At 40.3% G+C, this 22,989-nt stretch overlaps 1 protein-coding gene across 1 annotated transcript in view; it reads left to right on the top strand.

The window, feature by feature from the left end:
* LOC111864671 (pyroglutamylated RF-amide peptide receptor) overlaps positions 1 to 22,989 on the top strand; it is an 80,091-nt gene that overhangs the window by 23,616 nt on the left and 33,486 nt on the right. The window contains exons 3-4 of the mRNA XM_033751525.1: positions 837 to 960; positions 5,839 to 6,044. Of these exons, the coding sequence (XP_033607416.1) occupies positions 837 to 960; positions 5,839 to 6,044 (330 nt within the window). The remainder of the gene's footprint in view (positions 1 to 836; positions 961 to 5,838; positions 6,045 to 22,989) is intronic.

Raw genomic sequence — 22,989 nt, 5'->3', positions numbered from 1 at the left:
TCTGACAAGGTTTCAACCATTCCAATAATTGTTTATAGTTGTTCAGCTGTTAATTCTCATGCAGGCACTTCAACACAGTTGTCGTTGTCTAAGTTGTCCTCCCGTTCTTCATAAGCCCCTTGTTCATCTATGTTAATGAGTGTTTCATTATCTAGTTCATTAGTGTTCGCTTTGATACACTCAATTACACTGACGGAATCTGACTCATTGAAACCAAGTTGCTGTCCAGTTTCCACTATGTTATTAGTGACTTCAGCAAAATGAGTTTCAAAACCAATGAAATCATTTGCACAATGTGGTATGATATGTTTCCATACTGCCCTCATATTGCTTGCCGTTAATTCATGCCATGCTTCGTCTATGTTTTCGATAACGTTTCTGATGTTGTAGCTCTTGCAAANGGGAAAAAAATCGATCATTTATGTATTAAAAATAATTTTATGTACTAATATTTTATAATTTATTTTTATTTTGCTCAATAAAAATTTTTTGTTTTGAAATTTTCAAACCGGACTACAGTGAATCCCAACTGATCGAAGCCGGACTATGCGAGGTATTGCTGTATTTATTACGTAATTAGAGAAAATAAAATACTGCTATATTTATTTCAGTTCTTTTCGTAATAAATTAAAACTGTTATGTCTCTGGTTCAGTTTTGTTCCCTCCGCCATTGCTCACATATTTCAGATAAAAATATGCTAACAAGCCAATTGTAGTAACATCAAGTACTGAGTCTGTATTTCTGGTACGTTGAATGAAATTGCGGAGGTAACCCTCTAATAATAACTTTCGATATAGTACAAACGTTATATTTAATTTAGTATTCATGTTTTCAGATACTATGCTATCGTGCACCCCATGAAAGCCAAATATATGTGCACCATCAGCCAAGCACGCAAGATCATCTTGGGAATATGGGTAGCCTCATTTCTGCTTGCTGTGCCGAACCTCGTCTCACAGGTGAGTGATATGAATTCATCAGTATCCTTCCAAGGAACGACAATTCCAGCGTCAGACCCTACACCCTCCTGTATGTTAAACATTAATTCTGAAAGCCCTTACGGACCTGTTAATGTAGAGCTTGAACAAAGGTACTGGTCTACGTTGGCAGTCAAGAATAGTCTACAGCTGTTTGAGGTACTGCCTGAAAGACTCGAGGTTTGAATCAAAACATTGATTACAAGTTCTGTTGTTTCTTTCAGATCTCTCAGTTATGGTTTGAGAATAAAACAAAATGAAATAAGCCAGCGTAGTTTCATAAATGAACTGTAAAAAAATTACGCATACTTCAGAAAGATTCTGATTACAGTTCTTAATAACACCATTCTCTTGAGTCGAGTGATGTCACACGTTGTGGGTTCCAGGAATAACAGGGTCTACTGACTCAGCATTTCCCTTTATCATCATTTGGGGGGGGGGATGCACTATGAACTGAGCCGTATAGTATGAAGGTGCCTTGTATGAATAAAGTATAAATAACTTCTTAGTACGTAGTTCTACTTGTGAAGTTGACAGTTGTGCAATAAGTCGAGAAAATACCCGCTCTAAAATAAATCAAAATTGTCACTAACGTGTTCAAAAGAACCAGCCATTGGAACCTGTCTGCAGTCAACTGAATCTAGACCACGTCTTCAAACCCTACTTCTTTAAAATGCATTTTACAGTTACTTTCTTATCTATGTCTAGGTCTACCAAGTGTTTTTCTTCCCTTCATATTCTCCAACGAATATTTTCCAGAGATTCTAACATCTATTCGTGCTACAGGGTCACACAGCATTAGCTTTAATGTACTGTGTTACAAACTGTGACGTCTCAAGCAATAAAATGTGAAGTAATTCGCTGTCTTCACGGGGAAAGAAGAAAAGAATATAAATGTATGAAGGAAAAAAGACAAGAAATTCTAGGAAAAACTAGTCATATAATTGTCTTTCATACGACGGGACCGCACAGAAAAATAAATAATCTTGGGCGTGTGCAGGCACAGGGACAACAGGGAGAGCTCGTGAGACTGCTAACAAAAATTAAGGGAGGATACACAGACAGACGGCAAGGTGGGCCCATAAGCTTCCTTTTATTTTTATTCAAAATTAGGGAATTCAGCTGAGAGGATGAATAGGGTAAAGGATGGAAATGTGAAAGAAATTATTCCCTACGAATTGCAATGGGCTTTCCCATTACTAGAGAGAAATAGCAATGCAAGAAACTGCTGACTTTCTTTGCCAGTTCGTTCAAATAAGCCGCAGTTAATACAAGCCATTATATCGCTGTCCAAATTTCTGGCAGTAAATAAGACGAAAATAAATTGCTTTTTCTGAAGACGCTTCCCCGGTAGCACACAGAAAGTTACCTCGCTACTGCAGTAGATCCTTACGTTTTGAACAGATACTTAATGGTAACAGCGTTGCAACGTAAAGCAAGACAGTACTAACCCCGTGCTGGAAACACTAACGCGGCAGTTAATTCTTACAAATCGAGCGCACGGCCAAAGAAACAAGGCTGAAATACACGTATGTATGCAAATAAGCTCTTTATGTGTTTCCATTGAACTGAATTATTTATTGTGGGCACAAATCTGTTGTTGCAATCTCAGTCATATGTATTACATTTCAGAAGGTAATACATTATAATTTCCTTGTCTAACACATCTAGACTGTTGCATATGAAAGTTTCAGATATCAGTGAAATCTGCATTATTACACAGTACGATATCTTCTGTGCGAGCCACTTTAGATAAATAGGAAGAAACTTGAATTTGAATTTCATATGAATTAAATATTATATTCTGTTGACACTCGATAAAATTAAACCATCTCTAGAAATATTATAATAGATTATGTCTTACTAAATTTCGTCGAAATCAGTTCGGTAGTTCAGAAGCTCAAACATTCGAATTATCAGAGAGGCAAACAATAAATGTAAGTACTCAGCTTCAAAATCAATGATAACGAGTTCTTCTCTTTTCTTCGTGTACTTTCAAAGCTGACAGTTATCTAGCGGGCCGCTGTTATATGGATCAGAGGCAAAGAACTCCTTCAGTAGTTAATATTGCAATAAGCCCTTGGTTTCGTCTACACGTAGCATAATTATTTTATATAAAATGCATGATTCCTAAAGGGGTGAACATTATTGCAGAGGACAGAACCCTAATGAGATTTATAATTCCAAGAAAGGAAATTTTAGACTTGTGCTCGTAACACAATTTGCCGGAGCGCTGTGACTTCCTCACGAACAACCAGTATTTTATAACATACTACACTGACCATTTGTTGTAAGAGACTTTACGTTGCACCACAGGGAGGCTCTTACGCTTAACAAGTGAAATTGGTAACCAAACAATGAAACTCATTAAAGTGTGAAACTATTGTCAAAGTAATTCAATTATGAACTACGTTTACTAATTTCTTGTAGAAGAAACGTAAGTACATTGTAATTAACCATCTCTGTGGAGCACGTCCTTTTTGAGATGCCAACAGTAGCTCAGTTATTCAAGGAATTCAGCTCTTTCACCATAATCTTAACATCCGTGTTGTCTTGTCTCTGTTCTCTACTATCATGAACCGGACGAATCCATGTAAGATTTGAGGTTTTCACGGCGGTGACTATGAAGAAAGCAGTCTTCTGGAATGTGGCACCGTGTAGATGTGATGTTAACAGACGTTTCGGAGGAACGTATCGCCTCCATTTTCAGGATAGAAGAAAAAATCAGAAATCCGGTAAAATTGTACCGGTTCTCACGATCTCTTCGCTTGCGGATTTCTTATTTTTCCTTCTACCCTGAAGATGGAGGCGATACGTTCCTCCGAAACGTCTGTTAACACCACATCTACACGATGCCACATCCCAGAAGACTGCTTTATTCAGATGATTCCAGTCCACACCGTCACCTCCTATTCCTAATTATCTATTATCTATTATGATAACATAGAGACGGAAAATCTGACTAAGCTCATTGCAATGGGAAAGTAACAGCTCATCCTAGTGGAAACGCCATCATACACGTAAAACATGCAACATTCCAGCCGGGAGCAAAATATTAATAGTAAACTAAACGAGAATGTAAACATCTGTCAAAAGATTCTACTTTCTCGTTCAATGTATCGCACCTCACTGCCCTTTGCGTTAACTTCCTGCAAACGCAAATCCATTACTACAATGTTTCAAAGCTAACGAGTAGCATTAATGGTGCCACATTGCATAGAGGGGAAAATTATTTCTCTTGCATTTTGTTAAATATACGGCATGCAAAAAAGGGCTTTAGATGGGCCTAAAAGTTTTATATCTCACCAAAATATATATAAATTCTATGTACTACTCCAGATTATTTTACAATAAGCAATTTATTTTTCAGAAAATCGTTTAATTTTTATTTGTGCTTAACGTACTGCAGAGTCTGTATTAGACACGCGTGAGCAGTTTGTGCAGTATGGGTGCTGGAATACATGAAAGGACATAATATGACCATTACGCATTAGAAACATGCATTTGTGCAAACAATGCAAAAGAATGTAAACAGTCTGTAAAAGATCATACGTCATTTTAAGCCAGAATTTGAAGTTCTACATTATGTTTCATGTGAACAGAATTTTACAGGAAGTACGTTTTAATTCATATCACCATAGTTGGAAACAGAAGAGTGTTTAATGAAATACTGTCAATGAACTTTTCAACATTCTTATAAATCGTTAGGTAAAATAGTTTTTTTTTTGCCGGTCACGGTAGCCGAGCGGTCTAAGGCGTGCACTGTCTTCGCTCGCTGAAAGCCGGGATCGTGGGTTCGAATCCCACTCAGGGCATGGATGTTTGTGTGCGTTTTTCTGTGTTTGTGTACAGGTAGAGGCCTTGCGACGAGCTGATCACCCACCCAAGAAGTCCTACCGTATGTCTAAGATCTAGAAAAACCGAAGTGAACAGAGAAGTTCATGGAGGTAGGCCTAGGCCCACTGGGGCTGTGGTGCCAAGGAAAATAAAGGAAAAATAGTTTTTGCTGACTTACTTTAACTGAGATTTTAATTGGTCACCATATTTTAGCAATACTCCTCAATATCTACTTTTGTCAGAACACATCCAGCAAATTCGAAGAAACAGAATCACAGGCCTAGAATAAATATGTGAATAAATTAACCTTCAAAAGCGCCTCTACCAAATCAAGATTATGAAATTCTGTAAGGGATTGCGATCAAGTGTTCAAGGTAATGGTCGATTTAGAATATATTGGTGTAAGTACAGGGTGAATCGTATAGAACCGGCCCGATGAATTTGCTAATAATTCCGCAGGTGATGCATATAACCGCTCACAATTACGACATAATAATCCGTGAGCCGTGCTGAGTCGAATGGTGTGCGCATGATCCGGCAAGTGGCAGCCCTTATGCTGCAAGGTCAAGGACAATGCCGAAACGTGTCTGCAGTGCGCAGGCGACAGTCATGGAGTTCACTGTTGAACAGCGAGTGTTTCTAGTGCCTACTTGAAAATGGCGGACACTTTCAACACCTGCTCTGATCACGGCACACAATCCAAGATAAGATATGTGTAAATTAATTTAATATCTGTATGGTATATTTTATATTACAGCTCATTTCGTCGGGCCGGTTCTATATGAATCACCCTGTATTTAGTTAGAATGTTGTAAATGTGTTTGTTTTTTTAGTAATCACACTCTCACGCTACTTGTTATGGGATCTCGAATTAAGATGTTCAGACAGACGGACGGACAAACGTGAGCTGCCTTATGCCTATGTGGCTCAATTCGTGAACACTGCGCAGAGACTGCAAACTTACACAAAAGTTGGGACTCTGTTATGACGAATAAAACATGTCTTCCTCTTTTCTTTCAACAGGAACATATTCTGGTTGGAATTAAGTACAAGGCGTACTACTGTGTACAGACTATGGACAAGCCTTCACTGTGGCGTTTCCACGAGGTCTACATGTTGCTGCTGATCCTGGTGATACCGACGTGCATAATGATAGTTGCCTATGGCTCCATCTCCTGGGAGATCTGGCACGTCATGCAACGGCGCTATGACATGACCAGCGGCCAGGCGTAAGTGCAATTCTGAGTCGTCCTGGGGGTCCAACACATTTCCGTGCTGACGCAAGTTCCGCCCTTACAGATGGCGGAATGTCAGACAAACAAATAAAACCCAAAGAATGCGTTATTCTTCTTTTATTTCACGACATTTTATCACCTACATAGATTACATGGGCCCGGATGGCATTGTGAATACTGAATATGAAGTGTGGTGGTTGTGCACTATTTTAAAGCAGTGTTTCTCAACTGCTGGCGGTTCTCATATACTGGTTAGAGTGTTATTGTAATTAATTAGGCCATATATAGCGGCGATTTCTGTCGAGACTCAACCCCGGAACCTTTCTGAACAGTAGTTGGAAAGATTAAGGTTAATCATTTACATAAAACCTAAAATTTAACGAAAGCGTAGTTAACGGTTTTGCTATCCATCTTTCGCGGTACGAGAAAACATGCGCTGCTCATTTCTTATTTCCTTCTTCTGGAGGCGGGGATCGATTCACAGCCCTGTTTGCTTCTACCCGATAAGCCAGCTCTTTTTCTTTCAGAAACTCGACATTAACATTGCTGTGATAAAGTTTGCACTTCATGGCAGAAGAAGCTTCTGGGTATATCGATATACACATGTATATACGTACATATATACTGTGTCTTGAAGTAGCAACTGAAGCCAGAGAAAATAAACGATAATTCGGTATCAGTAGTTTACGGTGTCGGGTTTGTTTTGCCTATTCCTTTAAATACATAGTTTTTTTCTTCTTCTTGTCACTACAGCCCCAGTGGGCCTAGGCCTACCTCCATGAACTTCTCCGTTCATTTCGGTTTTTCTAGATCTTACACATTCGGTAGGACTCCTTAGGCGGGTGATCAGCTCGTCGCAAGGCCTCTACCTGTACACAAACACAGAAAAACGCACACACACTAACTAAACATCCATGCCCTGAGTGGGATTCGAACCCACGATCCCGTTTTCCGAGCGAGAGAAGACAGTGTGCCTGCCTTAGACCGCTCGGCTACCGTGACCGGTAAATAGATTGGTTATGTATATACAACATTACAACATTGCATCAAGAAATATGTAAACGTTACTCATACGTAACTAATAACTAGGGACCGGATTTTTATGCCCTAATAATCCCTTAAATGTGTATGCATTTATGCATGAAAAGCTTCCGAAATATGTACTAAAATATGCACATAAAAATTTATACCAAATATTAAAATTGATTTTACATTCTTTTAAGGCCAACAAATCAATATTTAAGTTCATTTTATGAAATAACTGAATGATTGACTTTCAATAAAAAGCTATACTTAAAAACAAATCATTCAACAAAGACAACATATTTCATTACAAATTTAAAAAACCAATGGTACTCACATTTAGCTCTCCGAACTTTCAACTTCTCTTCTGTTGCAGTTCACAATTACTAAATGTTTTAGGTTTTCCATATTCGCCTCCTATTGTCTCGTAAGATGTCCTTATAGCGGGAAAAACTTCTTTGCACCTCACAGGAACTTAGGGGCGCATGTGCAAAAGCCGCTATTTGCTCCACTGTTAGTGGTTTCTTACTTGGCGGTTCAGTACGTTTACCTGCTAAAATTTCTTCAATTTCACAAATTTCTTCGTATACTGGATTTTTTTTAAAGAATGCTGTGTGCGTTTTCCTTTACTACTTCACCTACTCTTCCAGGAACCGAATTCAATTTGGAAACAGTGGTTTTGAACACACTTAACGACTGATACAGAGTAGTATTGCTATTGCTTGCCTCCAGTTAGGAAATGGCGGATGGAAGAGGAGAGAAGTGAGCAGAATTATAGGAAAGATTTGTTTCTAGTTCTGCGTTTTTTAGTACATCTTGGGCAATTTGAATTGATGCTGCACTTTTGGGATCAAATGTATTCACGACATTCGTAACTGTTTCTAAATGTTCGGTATACTAACTCGCTGCACACAGCCACGTGCCCCAGCGCGTTAAAATTGGTTCTGGCGGAAGTGGAACGCTCGGTGCTACTGCTTTGAAGGCTTCTTTTCTGTATGGTGGTTTAACAAATACCTTCTTCACAGAAGACAACTTGTCAACAAGCTGAAAATTTGCACTAATTGTTTCTGCAACACTGTGAAACCCATGGGCAAGGCAAGTCAAATGTGTCACATTTGGAAATTTAACTTTAAGAGCAGGACCGGCATTCATAATATAACTTGCGGCATCAGTCACAAAGAGCAATACGCGCTCATACTGAATGTCATTCGGCCATAGTAAATTCTTGGAATTGATAAAAAAATTCGGAAACTGCGGAGCTATTTGTGGTTTCAAATTGCTCTACCGCAAGAAGATATGGGGTAGATTGTTCATTCTTATTAAGGGATCCAACTATACAATTTGCAATAAACCGTCCCTCACAATCTTGTGTTTCGTCGATTGATACCCACACAAAATTATCTTGAATCTTATCTCTAATGCTTTCAATTGTAAGATCGTAACACTGCTTCACGTAATTTTTGCGCACAGTAGATTCATCCGGCACTTTGCACTGTGTATACTTCTCTATGAAGTTTCTCTGAGTAGGGCTGGTTAGTTTCCACAGCGGAATATCTGCCGCTAAAAAGGCTTCGCATAAATCAAAGGAAAACTGTGAAAAACTATTATTAGAAAATTCACTAAGCAATTTTTGAACAGGAGCACTTTTCGTGGATTTAATTTTAATATTCTCTTTGTGTATATTAGTGTTCAAATGCTGAAGCACTTGAAAGCGTTTTTCACAACCAACTGTTTTCTCACACGCTCGGCAATAAAGAATTTCGTTATCCGTACTTATCATCTCTCCTTCGAACTCCCGCTGATACAGCTGTAATTTAGTTTTCTGACTTACTTTCACTTTCGGCATGACTACAGAAAGCTAAACAAACTTAACTACAGACTAGTCACCACTAATGTGAATGGCCCCAGCTTCAAATGAAGAAGCGTAACGAACCTCATGGAGACTTCGGAAATAAATAAGTGAAATCCCTTATCGGTTGAATAGTATTACGTTGATAGCGGGTACATGTGAACGCTTCAGACAACTCTTTGGGGCCACTTTGATGGTACGCGGATGAGGCAAGTTACGGGTAGAGGGATCGGGGAAGTCCCGTCCTGGATATTGCATCAGAAACATGAATCATGACGAAATATTGAGTCAAATATGCAACATATTCTAATACGGAAAAGAAAAATTGTATACACACGACCATGATTGAAAATTTGAACATAAAATTAAAAAAAAATATATATGATAAACATTTCAAAAAGGAAACATGCAGTATAAATAGAGATCTTTGAAAATATGATGCTTTTTCATAAAACAGGCAAAATATGCATTTATATTCACCATCAAACCATGTCCAAAATTTAAGAAATGAAGTAATTCATACATATAACCAAAGGAGCATACTTTCTGGTTGCAAGAAAGAAATATGCATTTGCATTTAAATCCGATCCCTACTAATAACTAACCAGACTATCTTGTGACGTACTAACTTATCAACAGCATTATGGATTCAATTCTTGCGCTATTCCCGTGACAGGAACTAAAACTGATCCAGCTCTTTGGTTATCGCATTCAGTTCGTATTACTAGCGCATCAACGGAATTCGATACAGGCATGTTTTGCAAATGTTTAGTCCTTTATTTTTCTTCTTCTTATGGACTTAAGTCTGTGTGAGTTCGCAAAGTCTTCCCCCATTCTCCACCTTCCCTAATAGACCTGACATGCACTCTCCACCTCTACGTAGGTCCCCGCTCTTCCATTTGTTCCGTTTGGCTGTCTTGTTCCCCTGCGTGACGGTGACCAGTGCAACATTTTCCTTGCTCATCTTTCGCCTTTTCTTCTTTTCGTTGAATATGGCAATGATGTCTTTGCGCTCTACTTTCAATCTGCTGATAAAGGTTTTCTGTATAGATCTCTGATTTCTGTAATTTTTCTCCAATATCTCCATTACGTTTATGAACAGCTGTTCTCTGTCCTGTAACCGCTCTGAAGAAGCTCTCCGTTTTGACTTTTCCTCATTGTTCCTTCCTCCCGTCCAACTTTCGGACTCACATAAAAGCAAAGACATGACTGTTATTCAGTAGAATATTATTAAAGTTTGCCTTTGGCAGCGTGTGACAGTGCGCATTTTGAAGTTATACGGAACTCCTGAACTACATTTAGGTCATGGCGTCTCTTACTGCCTCCGCTGCAGGCTAAATAATCCATTTTCTTTGCTTGTTCAGATATTTTCATTTCCAAGAGTTTTTGCTCAAGTGGGCATTTAATTTTCTTATTGAGTGGTAATTTATCTTATCCTGCTCGTCAACAAACTGTATTAAGTAACGTACAAATGGTTCTCTGGACATTAGCATCTACCCAAACAACAAAGATCTAATTGAAGTGAGTTTATACGTGTATAATTGTTAAGTCAAGCAGTTAGTCGCTCAGTCAATCGGTCGCTTGGCTAACCACTTTTACTTGTCGATAAATACTATATTTTTTAACAATAAGGTTACATCTGCACGGTTCATGAGACAGTGCAATTCCTGCAAATCGAGAGATTTGGAATATATATTCAGATTAAACTTTGCCTTAGGTGAGGTTATTGTTCCTGCATTTGTTATGGAGAGGCTGACAGAAGGGTCACATATTGCATTCGAACTGAGTATCTCTAAGAGCAACCACTATTTCCTACTATATATTACATAAATGGAGCGCTAACAAACTGCAGACAGTCTTTATGGACTTTTAATTACTCTCCCTAACCCTTAAGATTAATGAGAAGCTTCATAACTTGTACTCTTCTCCAAGTATAATTAGAATGATCAAGTGAAGGAGGATGAGGTTGGCAGGGCATGAAGCACGAAGGGGGGAGACGAGGAATGTGTATAGGATATTGGTAGGAAAGCCAGAAGGAAAGAGACCACAGGGAAGATCAAGGCGTAGGTGGGTGAACAATATTAAAATGGATCTTAGAAAGACAGGATGGGATGGTATGGATTAGATTGATCTGGTTCAGGATTGGAACCAGTTGAGGGCTCTTGTGAACACGGTAATGAACCGGGTTCCATAAAATGCTGGTAAATTCTTGAGTAGCTGCTGAATTGGCGGCTCCTCCAGAAGGGCTCAGCTCCACGAGTAAGTAAGTAAGTAAGTAACCCTTAAGATAGGGATAGAGATGGTCCCTGAAATATAGGGTAATCTTTAACCAATTTATAAGGCTCATAGCCCAAGAAAACTTTGTCTATTCTTCTCTCATGATTTTGTATTTTAGCGTCCTGTTGCACTGATTCGTATCCATTATGTGTATCTATTAACCGTCTTTTAGTGCATACAATTTCACTTGTCACTTCATACTACATGTTTCGGCATCATTCTGCTATTCTCAGGTGTATTAATCACGTTAAACCATTGCACTGCATGAAATGTATCATTGAAGGACGGACAGGCATGCGCACAATAACTACGTCATAACACAACGTATCCTGCACTATGAGGAGTAAGGTTCTAAAATATTCGAAACGTTGATAGTAAATTAAAGAAAAACAGTAGGTAATTCAATGAATATTTAAATGAAATGTTGTAATTTTAAGCTAGAACTAATAATTGAAAATGTAGGTTGATTTACAAACTCAGCTGGTAATGAAATTGCAAGCCTTTTTGTAGGACCGAGAAATTCGTTACCGTGTTCACAGGAGTCCAAAATGTCAAATGCCCTGTTAAACAGTTATCATTAAATTTGTATTATGATTAGGGGCAATTTTAGCCCCCTGCCGAGTCCTTAGTCTGGCTTGCAGATGCTTGTGGTGCGTCTGTGGCTGCGTACTTTGGTGTACGCATTGATTTAGGCTGGGACCACACGAGCGCACAAAAAGCGTCCGTTGTAACGAACGTCGTGACGTCCGATGTAGAAATAAACGAGAGAGGCGAATGCTACCCTTTCTTCTGGCTCCATTGCAGACAAAAAACTACGCACCGCATTCTGCAGCTGTGTGGTATCCTCAGCAACGCCCGTCATAAAGTACGTTCGTTGCAACGGACGTATTTCTTGCGCTAAGTGGGAATTACTCGCATGTTCATTGTGTGGATTGCTGAAAGATAAGCTGTTAAACTAAAGCTAATACACATTTGTATTATGTTCACATTCCCAAGTAAGTTATATAATCCTTATCAGTTCATTTATTGTGAATCTTAGGCCTATCTGTAAACAAGAGTCTGATTTTCTCTTAAAGGCTTAAACATTCCTGCAATAAGGTCGTTATTCTTCAGGCTCGGTTGTTTCAATAGATTTTTTATATTCATTCATTCATTATTGGAGGGGGTGGGTTTCCCCATGCACCGCGACCAGTTGTTGATCTATTGTACGTCCCCCTTTGATATTCTACCAGACGCCATACCCTTCCGGTACTGGTGCTCGCTATCAGCCAGCGAGTTCAGCCCCTCTACTGGCAGTGATACCAGATACTTCCCCATCTACCGGAGGCATTTGAAACTACTTGGGCGTTAAACTTTTTACCTAATTTTGCTCAGAGGTCTCCTAGAGGCATGAGGATCTTTTACGTGCCGTAAATCTACGACACGGGACCCACGGCTTAAAGTCCCTCCCGGAGGACTTGTTCCCTGAATTTTTCCGCCCTTAAAGATTCCACGACCTCCGCCGGGTTTGAATCCGCGTCATGAGTCATGAGGTGGGAACGTTACCCCTAGACTACGGAGGCCGCTGATTTTTTATATTACTTGATATTGACCTATTATTTCTAGATACTGTACAGCATCGAATGAGTAACGTTTCCATGATCTTAGAATTATGGAATAAAGAATGGAGCAGATGTGTTTGAAACTCGAGAATTGTTCTTGTTCTTTCAAAGTTGCTGTGATGTAGAGTTACGTGTCATGGAAATGGATTGCACACCAAGTCACATTTTTTCATGGAAAGCGAAGGAAAGTGCTGCTGAATTATGTCTTTCGCTGTTGAGAACTGATCCTCAATCAATTGTCACGTAACTTATTCGTGAGGTTCAGCATCTGAAGTAAGGTATAACATTTCTAGCTTCTTCTTCTTCCTGGCCATCCACATATGAAGTTCTTTTTTCTTCTTTTTTAACGGAAGCCATTTATCTTCTATGTTGATGGCAGTAGATTTTCTCCTTTCGCCTTCATTGGAGGATTCTATCTAACACAATGTCTGATGTCATCTCATTGGAAGTGTCGCCACATGTTACAAAAACGTGATTAATTTACCCGCAGAGTAGAGAAATTAGGTTACGAAGGCTAACAACCATTAAACACTAATATTCTTCTGTCCTTCCCCATCCAAGCACGTGACTTCTCATTCTCTTATCACAGGTATAATTTCATAGTCCAAATTCACTGACTTGCATACGTAAATAAAAGGTATTTTAAGACATACATAAATGCAGAGTAAAGGCTTCAAGTAAAACAATATTGTAGCGAATACAGCTGTTGCTAAGCAGCGATCGCGAAGTGTGCGGACGTACCAGGGCTGTTTCTGGGCGACGGCTCGGTAAACACGTTCCCGCAGCAACAGACACGAATGCAAAAATAGAGGCAACGGCTCGGTAAACACGTTCCCGCAGCAACAGACACGAATGCAAAAATAGAGGCAACGGCTCGGTAAACACGTTCCCGCAGCAACAGACACGAATGCAAAAATAGAGGCAACGGCTCGGTAAACACGTTCCCGCAGCAACAGACACGAATGCAAAAATAGAAGAGCTGTGTTCTCTTGCAGTCCGTGTCGAGATATTATAAACATGGGACAAGGTTAGAGCTTCGTCAGTTCTGTACTGGAGTCTGTGAAGAGAGGACTTGAGATCGTGAAGCTGAAGAAATCGTTTCTGTTAGAAGCCTCTGCAGGGAGCGGCTGGAGTAGACATAGAAGGCTGGGAAAATCTTAGAGGATGCTGTGGTGATTTGGGAATTGTGGAGATTGGTGGTGGCGCTGTAATTGTTTGTAGTTCTGAGTCATGTGTATAAGTGGCCAGTAAATCTATCCACCAATCCAAACCCCGTCTATAATCACTCATACTACGTCACAATATAGAAGTAAAATACAGTGTTAATGTAGTTCGGAGAGGGAAGGTGAAAGTCTTGGCACTGAGTTGTGTCAGCTCCCTTCTGTTTCTCTCTTCATGCTACGAGACTGACCGATGAGGGCAAAGCCCTCCAAGTTTTCCGGGTTTCAGGTTCTGTGTAAGAATTTGGTATGATTCCTTGAGCAGGTGAGCGAACCATCGCATGCCTTTTACCTATACAACTCAAGAAACCCCAACATCTATGTCCCGTATGAAATTCAAGCCTAGGACCAAATCGGGCAACAGAAGGCAGTAAAATTTAGGTAAATTGGTTCCTGTACTTAACTAATTATGCACTACACCATGAAGGTGTATGAGGAAGTGGATGTATTGATCCATATTTTCTTGACCTCTGCACTAGTTGGAAGTGATTGTTCAGCTTCACCCCCCCGGCCGCTATATCCCCAGGGAAAGAACCCCGATACCTTTTGGATAGAAGGCTGGATGTGCCCAAAAACCGGTCTGAACGACGTGGAGAAGAAAGAAATTCGTGAACCTACCGAGACTCGAAAACCGAACCCTCCGTCGCTCAGCTTGTAGCTAGTCGCTATACAGAGTACGCTATCCTGGCTCCTGAACAGAGATAGTACACGCTTCATACAGCGGCAAATGCTATCAGCTACGGTTCCTGTTACTCTTCAGCGATTCGCGATAAGAACTCAAAACAGTTCAGTGCTACCAAGTGTGCCGCAAAATTTAACATCTCAGTTATATCTGTAGGTGTGGCAACAATGAGAAATACAAGAGCCACGGGAAAATTCGCAGTGTGGTTGGCTGTTCCCAGCTGGAATTTTCCCCATTTCCCAGAATGCGAGTTTCAACTTCCCCGCCGGGATAAACCTGCTAGACTTTGTCTGCTCAGTAGTTATATGTACTTGGCTTCACCACATTCTGAGCAAGGATTTGTAATGGTTGCGACTAAGGCTCATATAATAATCCTTTATTTAAACTCGAATCTGTTTTACCACCGAGAAATTTGGGTCAGTTTGTAACAGTTCTGAGTTTTAAATGATATGATATATTCTACCCTGAAGATGGAGGCAGCATATCCCTTAGAACCCTTGGTAACCATGTACGAGGCTAATCAGGTTCTCAAAGCAGAGGATTAAATTCTTAATATTCACTGCTATGATAGAAATTGCATTAATTTCCACAACCTGTCATTACATTATTCGAAGATCTCATGTACTGTAGCTCCTTTAGTATCGCTCCCACCTCAGAAGTTCACGATAATGCTATTTTGGTATGACAGATAGTAGAGAATTTTAAATGGTGGAGTCTCCAAAGGTACGACGTTCATGACGAGTTTCATGAAAATCTGCCAGTTTGTTAGACACGTACAGGAACGGCTATGCATGTTATCCTCACATCACAACACGTGACACGAGAAATTCTTGGAATGATGTCGCCTGTTTGCTTTCAATAAATATGGTGGCACTAGTGGCAGCAGTACGCGGATAATTACGTGGGAATTGTTCTATTTTGTCAATAAACTCCACTTGAGCAGTTGCAGTTATATTAAATTTGTTATATATACCGACAGTCTGGAAATTTAGCACAGTCCCTATATTTGTAGATATTAGGGTATAAACCAGCATTTAATATAAAATAGGAACTTATGATTATCTCTGTACATTAAATTTTTTTACCTACATCCAGTATTCGAATACTTGTAAAACAGAAAACTAATAACTGCAGATTTTTATCATATTCTTTTATATATTTCTTAAAAATTATGTTTACTAAAGTTACGAGCGCCCGTCACAGTAGCCGCGCGATTTAAGACATGAACTCTGCTCTCGCTTGGGCGCTGGGATCGTGGGTTCAAATCCCTCTCAAAGCATGGATGTTAGGTGTGTGTATGCGTTTATTCTGTGTTTGTGTTGTCCTATGTTTAGGTAGCGGCCTTGCGACGGGCTGATCACTCGCCCAAGGAGTCTTACCGTCTGTGAAAAATAATTATGGAACTGTATAAGAGGCCAGGGCCCTGAACGGGCTGGAAGAGCCACTGAAAAACAAAGAGTTATATGTGTTTAGAAGATCTATAACCATACTCAATTTTAAAACCATGTGATATGTGGGCTAGTGTTGCCCTCGCCTCAGAAATTCGTACATCCATCATGCTGATATTATTGATGGAAATAATTAATTACTCAAAAATGGGATTGCCTACAGCATCACAACTTTCACTAAATATTCCTGAAAATTCCCTAATTAATTGCAGTATGGAGGAACACAAAGACAACACATGCACACATTAAAGAGACTGTAGTAACAACATTTCTTTTCATTCGAATTAAGTAAACATATTATAAATATTATTACCGAAATGATTCTTGTATGACTCTGAATGAATTCATTTCAGATCTACAACTTTCCTCCTAAACGTAACCTTAACGTATTATTTCTTTTTTCATTGGCACTACAGCCCCAGTGGGCCTAGGCCTACCTCCATGAACTTTTCCCTTCACTTCGGTTTTTCTAGATCTTACACATTCGGTAGGACTCCTTGGGTGGGTGATCAGCTCGTCGCAAGGCCTCTACCTGTACACAAACACGGAAAAAAGNCATCCGTGAAACGCTTCGTTTCATTTCAGTTTCTTAATCTAAGATAGTCGGTAGGACCCCTTCGACGAGTGATCAGCCCGTCGCAAGGCCGCTACCTACACACAGGACATCACAAACAGAATAAACAGACAGACATATCCATGTCTTGACTGAGATTCGAACGCACGATCTAGGTGTTCCAGTGGGCGAAGATATTTAATGGCTTTTAATTCGCCTAGTGGGTTGTGGAGTCCAACTGGGTCCACTCGGCACGGCGGCCACTGATTGGCCTATTGTAGCCTGCCCCGGGTGATTATGATGATGGAGAACTTGGTGGAATGAAGATTGGCAGGGGAAACCGAAGTATTCGGAGAAAACCCGCCCCAGCGCCACTTTGTCCACCACAAATCCCACTTAACCAGACCCCGGAATCGAACCCGGGTCGCCGCGGTGGGAAGCCAGCGACTAACCGCCTGAGATATGGCGCAGCCTTGCGGAAGATTGTGTTGGGAAGTTGAGCCAAATGGAAATGTTCAAACTATTCCTGATTTCATGTCTATGAATCACTTCCCAAACTTTCCCAGGCTCGCAGATAAAAATGTAATCATGCACTTAAACAATTAATGTAACTGCCATGTGAAATCTGAGTTTCTTACAGAGGTACTATCTTTTGTTATGTGGCGCCGTGTTATCTGGTAGAATTTACCGACATTTCAGAAAATCATAGGCTACAGTACGTCACATCTCTGGATACTTTTGAATATAATTGCGTTTATACTTCTCAGAAACATATTTGAATTATTTGCTTTAAATGTTTTAAGAAAGAAAAAACTATCGGTTTGCAATTTCCATTCCTTAGCACAAATGGTTTATGTTCCCTTTTAGTATCTGCAACTGAAGGCGTGTGTTTATCTAAGAGCAGGACATTAATTTTCTGTCGTACGCATGTATGGGAGGCGGGGAGACTTATTGGTTACTGTATACAAATGTTTCGTGTGTCAGAAAAGAATATGAGTTAATGTCACCTCGTCGGAATGTCATTATCTGTCAAGATATGGCACTTTAAGAACCATTGACATTTCTATTTTACTAAATATATTCCCAATAAATTGTAAACTGTCGAACTGAAATACAGCCTACCCCAAAAGAAGCATCTTTAGAAAGATATCTGACAGGAGAAATTCGATTTGCAACTAGCAAATAATTGAAAGGTATTACTCTGACATTCTGGTGGTTATCACACAGGATCTGAATAATACAATTCCAATTTTTATTCCAAATGATACAATAAAACGATCTAATAACTTTGTGGAGTATCAACCGGGCACTGCCAAAATATGCATGTGTGGGACACATTTACGCCATAATTCGTTCTAAGTTTCTTCGTCGTACGTGACCAGGTTTCTCGGCGCCACGTCTCAAAAGAAGTAATATTCTTAGCAATGCAGTGTGACTAGGAGAATATAGAAAGTTACATAATGATGGGGTTTCTTAATTTGATCTCTCACCGGATATTTTTGGGCTACGCAAAGAAGGAAGGGTGACATAACACACCCACAGGAGATGCGGGGCGTGCATACAAAAATTTGATCGGTAAACCTAAAAGGTACATATCACTTGAGAGGCGTGAGCGTAGATAAATTGATGGATAATATTCAAATGGACATCAAAAGAAAAAAATGGAGAATGTGGACATGATATTATTGAAGTGGTTAAAACAGAGTTAAGTACCGGCCTATTTGAACACGGGAATCGGATTCCTTTTGCCCTAAAAGGTGAGGAATTCCTTGATCAGTGACCAACTTCCTATGTTCTCGTTGTCTGTTCATTTTAAAATGGATACGGACAACCTTCTAGAAGCTAAATCTTTTACAGGGGTAGAGAAGAATTATCGAGAATACTTTAGTTAAAACTATACCAGTAACCATGTTCAACACTGCAATGCCCTCTGCATGGTTCTTTATTTAACACGCAACTCAGTATATGAAATTTCTCTATTGTGTCAATTTTGTTTAATTTGTATCAATAACACATTTGTCTATTTATTTGCACGTGTAATATTTCACTGTTCAATGGAATGAATACTTGACAGACTGCATGAAACCCATTAGGCGAAATTTATGTTGAAACATCTCATCCATTTTGTGGAATATACGTTGCAGGACCGTATTTAAGTGTTCCATTGGTCGTACACTATGTACTATGCAACAGGTTGCATCACTATAATATTCTCAAGCAGAATTCTGCTCCATGGAATTAGTTCATAAGGCGTTTAACAACATATAACTCAAGCTGCAATGCTGGAAGTTTGCGCAGTTACTTACATTTGAAACACAACAAAATAAAAGATTGGGGTCATGCGGTAGCGTAGTTGGTTGAGACACTATGATACATACTGGAAGGTCGCGGGTTCAATTCACAATGAAGTCAATGGATTTTTCAATAGACCTACTCTTTCCAGTCGAACTATGGCCCTGGGGTCGATTCAGCCTGTAACAGAAATGAGTACCAGGAATCTTCTTGGGGGTAAAGAGCTGCCGGTACGTAAGGCTGACAAACTCACCGTCATCTGTGTGCCATCTGTAAAATAAAATATGGGAGCCTCGACGTCTCACAACTCTATTGACCTCCACGGCCTGTTACAGAGATAGCCTTACCTTTTAATAAATAAAAGGTTCACATCAGGACGAATCAAAAATTCTTGTGACATGAGCATATGACGATGAGAAATATTTAACTATCTTAGCTCAGTAATTCCATATTCACACTGAAATATACCAAAAGTTCTTGCTACTTTAGAACAGCCACAGGAGTCTTTGGCTCTCAAATGAGTAACACGCCACTGTATGAGAGCGCGGGTTTCCTTGCGCTGACATCAGTACAGGCTTCACAAGTCGTATAAAAAGTTACCCTCATTCCCCCGCTAATGATCATTCCACGGTTGTTTGATCCTCATCCATCACAGCCCCAAGAGGTATGCTATAGTCCTGACTGGACAGGACGTTATCATGTACTCGGTCTTGTAGCCGTCCGCCGACGCACAGCTGCCACGACTGTCGCTCGAGCTTCGGAGATGGGAATGGAACACACTTCGGGGTTAATAAATCCGGGTTCTCCAGAACACACCGTGTATTGAAGTTCTAATTTAAAATTTCATTCAATGATCAATATTTACATTGTCCTCCAAGCTAGCCGCTCCGTCCATCCTACTCGCTACCCCTACTGTAAAACACTTCTCTGCTCCCTGTCTACATTTCAACGACCGTCCTCCTCCGCTCCCTATAACCGACTGCCCTCTCTTTACAAGTCCCCAGTGGGCATAAAAAAACAAGAAAATAAAAAGAGAAAGCCAAGGGTCGATCCCGGCATCTGTCCTACATTCGTATTTTTCGAGATGCCCATCATAACCCTTTTTAGGTCTTCAAGGCACACGAGCAGGGAACCTAAGATCCCTCCTGGCCGGTCTCCCGCAATGTCAGCCCATGCGTTTATGACACTAGGAGCAAACTGGCGACGTTAGGGACAATAGTGACACCCTAAGCCTAAGGAGGACAATAGTTGAATTACAACTAGACGGTCCCGGGATCGTATCTCGCCGGAGGAGCGTCTCTCAGGGTGTTAAACAATGCATAAGTTGTCCATTCCCTTAATTAAATAATTTTGGCGAGGGACGTACGGTTATAGTCTTTAAGTTCTGGGCTTTATCTCCTCTGAGTACAGAGCAGGGAAGTCCTCCAGTGAGGAGGCCATTTCAGACACCTAAGCGGAGTTGCGAATGTACTAGTATGCCTTAAAGTTACAGGGTACGCGGGTATGGACTGCCTTAAGACAGCCCAGTGACGATCTGTCGTAAACACAATATTGTAGCTGGGTGTTCCATAAAAGCCTCGAAATTTCTTGAATAACTGAAAGAATATAAGCTTTTCAGGAAGGATTCTGAACCATGGAGATGGTATCCTGTTAGTACAGAGCGAAATGAGAATAAAAGAGTATTCCCATTAACATTTCATGCGCCAATCATAGACGTTCAAAAGTTTACATAAGACTTACTTTCACAGAGTTGAAGATTTATTTCCCCACACGGCTGAAGACGGTGTCTTTATTCAGGGCACTTCTTTTCTCGCCCCTTTCTCCTTCAGGGAGCGTATTCTCTTCGTTTCGTTCGAGACTAAAACATTTCGATTATTGTAGTGTCACGTAACAATAGGCCTGTGCCACAAAATTAGAGAAAAAACGTTTCTCTGAATGTCCTATGTGAGAGACCGTTCGATACTTAAAACATTCCGCTTTTGAGTCTCAAGGGTGAAGACTTGACCCATCCATGCTATGGGTCTCAAAAGAATAAGACGATAGCAGATAAAGGCCGTGAGTCTCTTGCACTTAAAACGCATCTGGCACTGTGAACATGTGTGTGATTCATTCGTATCAGAGCTTGGACACTTCCTTCAAACATTTTATTTCGGCTTAGGGTTTCTCATGGGCCATTGCATCTGTTTAACCTTTCGGCTTAAAAGAGTAGCCACGGAACCCCAAATCAGTGCTTAAAGCTGCCACTGTGTAGAGGCTATATAAAACGGGTATCTTACATTAAAATTTAGACCAATTTCTGTACTGACTTGATATCGAAAGTAATTTCGATGTTTCTATAACTATTCCCTTTTGTTGTAGAAACAGGGGCGCATTATCGTAGCAAAGACCCCGGCCGTTAGATTGAATGTAGGGTTATATAGTCGTTGTCCCCCCGTCCTCACAAGCTCTCTTCGAGAGATGCACCTTAATATTGCCCTGCGCCGAACTTTGCGATCGAGAGGTTAGAATTCCAGAATATTCTGGTGGACATGAGTTTAAATCTCAATTCGGAGATCGGATATCCTGACAGGGACGTTCTGTGGTGTTCCTCAGATCCTCCAGATACGGGGATAATAAAAGAATTAACATTCTTCTGTACTTCTATAGTCTTCTGACTTGCGGGCCGAAGAAGCGGGATGCAGAAGGAAGGAACGAGAAAATATTGCAATGTAGCATCAGTTCAGAGCCTATTGGCCACTAATATACTATTCCACTTTCACAGCCACTATAGAATAAGCAGTGAATATTTTTGCTCAGGTTGTAGTCGCTGATCTGTGATGTTTACTGCGCCTGTTGTGTTTCAGGCTTTCTGCATCCATAGCAAGTCTGAGTCTCGTACAGTATTCGATTCAGCTTAATAGATTAAGGTAAAATTAATGAAGGAATGGAAACAGATGATTTTTGTAATAAAAGAAAACAATCACCTCAGCTTTCGAAGCAGCTAGCGTTGTTACCGACATCCACTTGTGCCCTTCATCGGCCGCACTTCCAGACTCCTGATGTCGTCGGTAGATGGGAGTCCTTTCCAAGTGGACTGCTATGTTACTAACGTACGCTTACACGCTCTCTAAACACGCGGCTAAGAGATTACTACTGGCCCGTACCCTTCTGAGAGCACTGATAGCAATTGAAAACACGAACCTTGTTGCAGGCGGCTAGAAGTTTTGTTACCAATCTATGAAAATTATAGGATTTGATGTTATCACGGCTCCCCTTACGAGGGCTTTTATCTTCTGGGATGTTAAAAATAGATCGCTGTTTCGGAAAAAGTTTGCTACTTGCTTCATTCTCGCTTCCTACCTGTTTTATTCTTCGACCCTAAAAGTGGTGGCCTCATGTTCCTCCGAAACGTCAGTTGATTTTCAACGGACTACACGGAGTTATAATGTACCAGGATAGGTCAGTCGGTATACCAGCGAGCTACAAACTGAATGGCCGGGGTTGAAATATCAGCGGGGGCAAGACATTTTTCTCGTCTTCACAGCGCCCAGACTGGTTCTAGGGTGCATCCACCACAGTTACTGGGGGGCTGTTTAACAGGGGTAAAGGGGCAATGGCGTGAATCTGATCCTTAACCTCCATCTATTCTCCAGGTCGAGAAGAGTCGAGTTATACCTTCACTCCTATACATGACAATGGCGCGGGGTTTAGTTAATTAAGCATAAGGACAGTTTTACTTTTCACACGGCGTTATTTCCAAGAAGAGACAACCCATGTGAAAGTCTTATTTGTATAATTTATAACTGAATGTTCTCTTAATGAAAATACAAATTAATAATAATTAATTAAATTAATTATTACCTAAATTATTTACATTGTAAAGTAAAGCTATCCCTGTAACAGGCCATGAAGGCCCATAGGGTTGTGAGACGTTGAGAGTCCCACATTATCTAGACAATCGGCTCAAAGATGGCGGTAAGGTTGTCAGCCCTCCGCGCCGGCCGCGCTTTACTCC

The sequence above is a fragment of the Cryptotermes secundus genome, unplaced genomic scaffold, assembly GCF_002891405.2.
Source record: "Cryptotermes secundus unplaced genomic scaffold, Csec_1.0 scaffold326, whole genome shotgun sequence".
Taxonomy (NCBI): Eukaryota; Metazoa; Arthropoda; class Insecta; order Blattodea; family Kalotermitidae; genus Cryptotermes; species Cryptotermes secundus.
The sequence above is the reverse complement of the archived record's forward strand: the minus strand, read 5'-3'. Positions and strand labels throughout refer to the sequence as shown.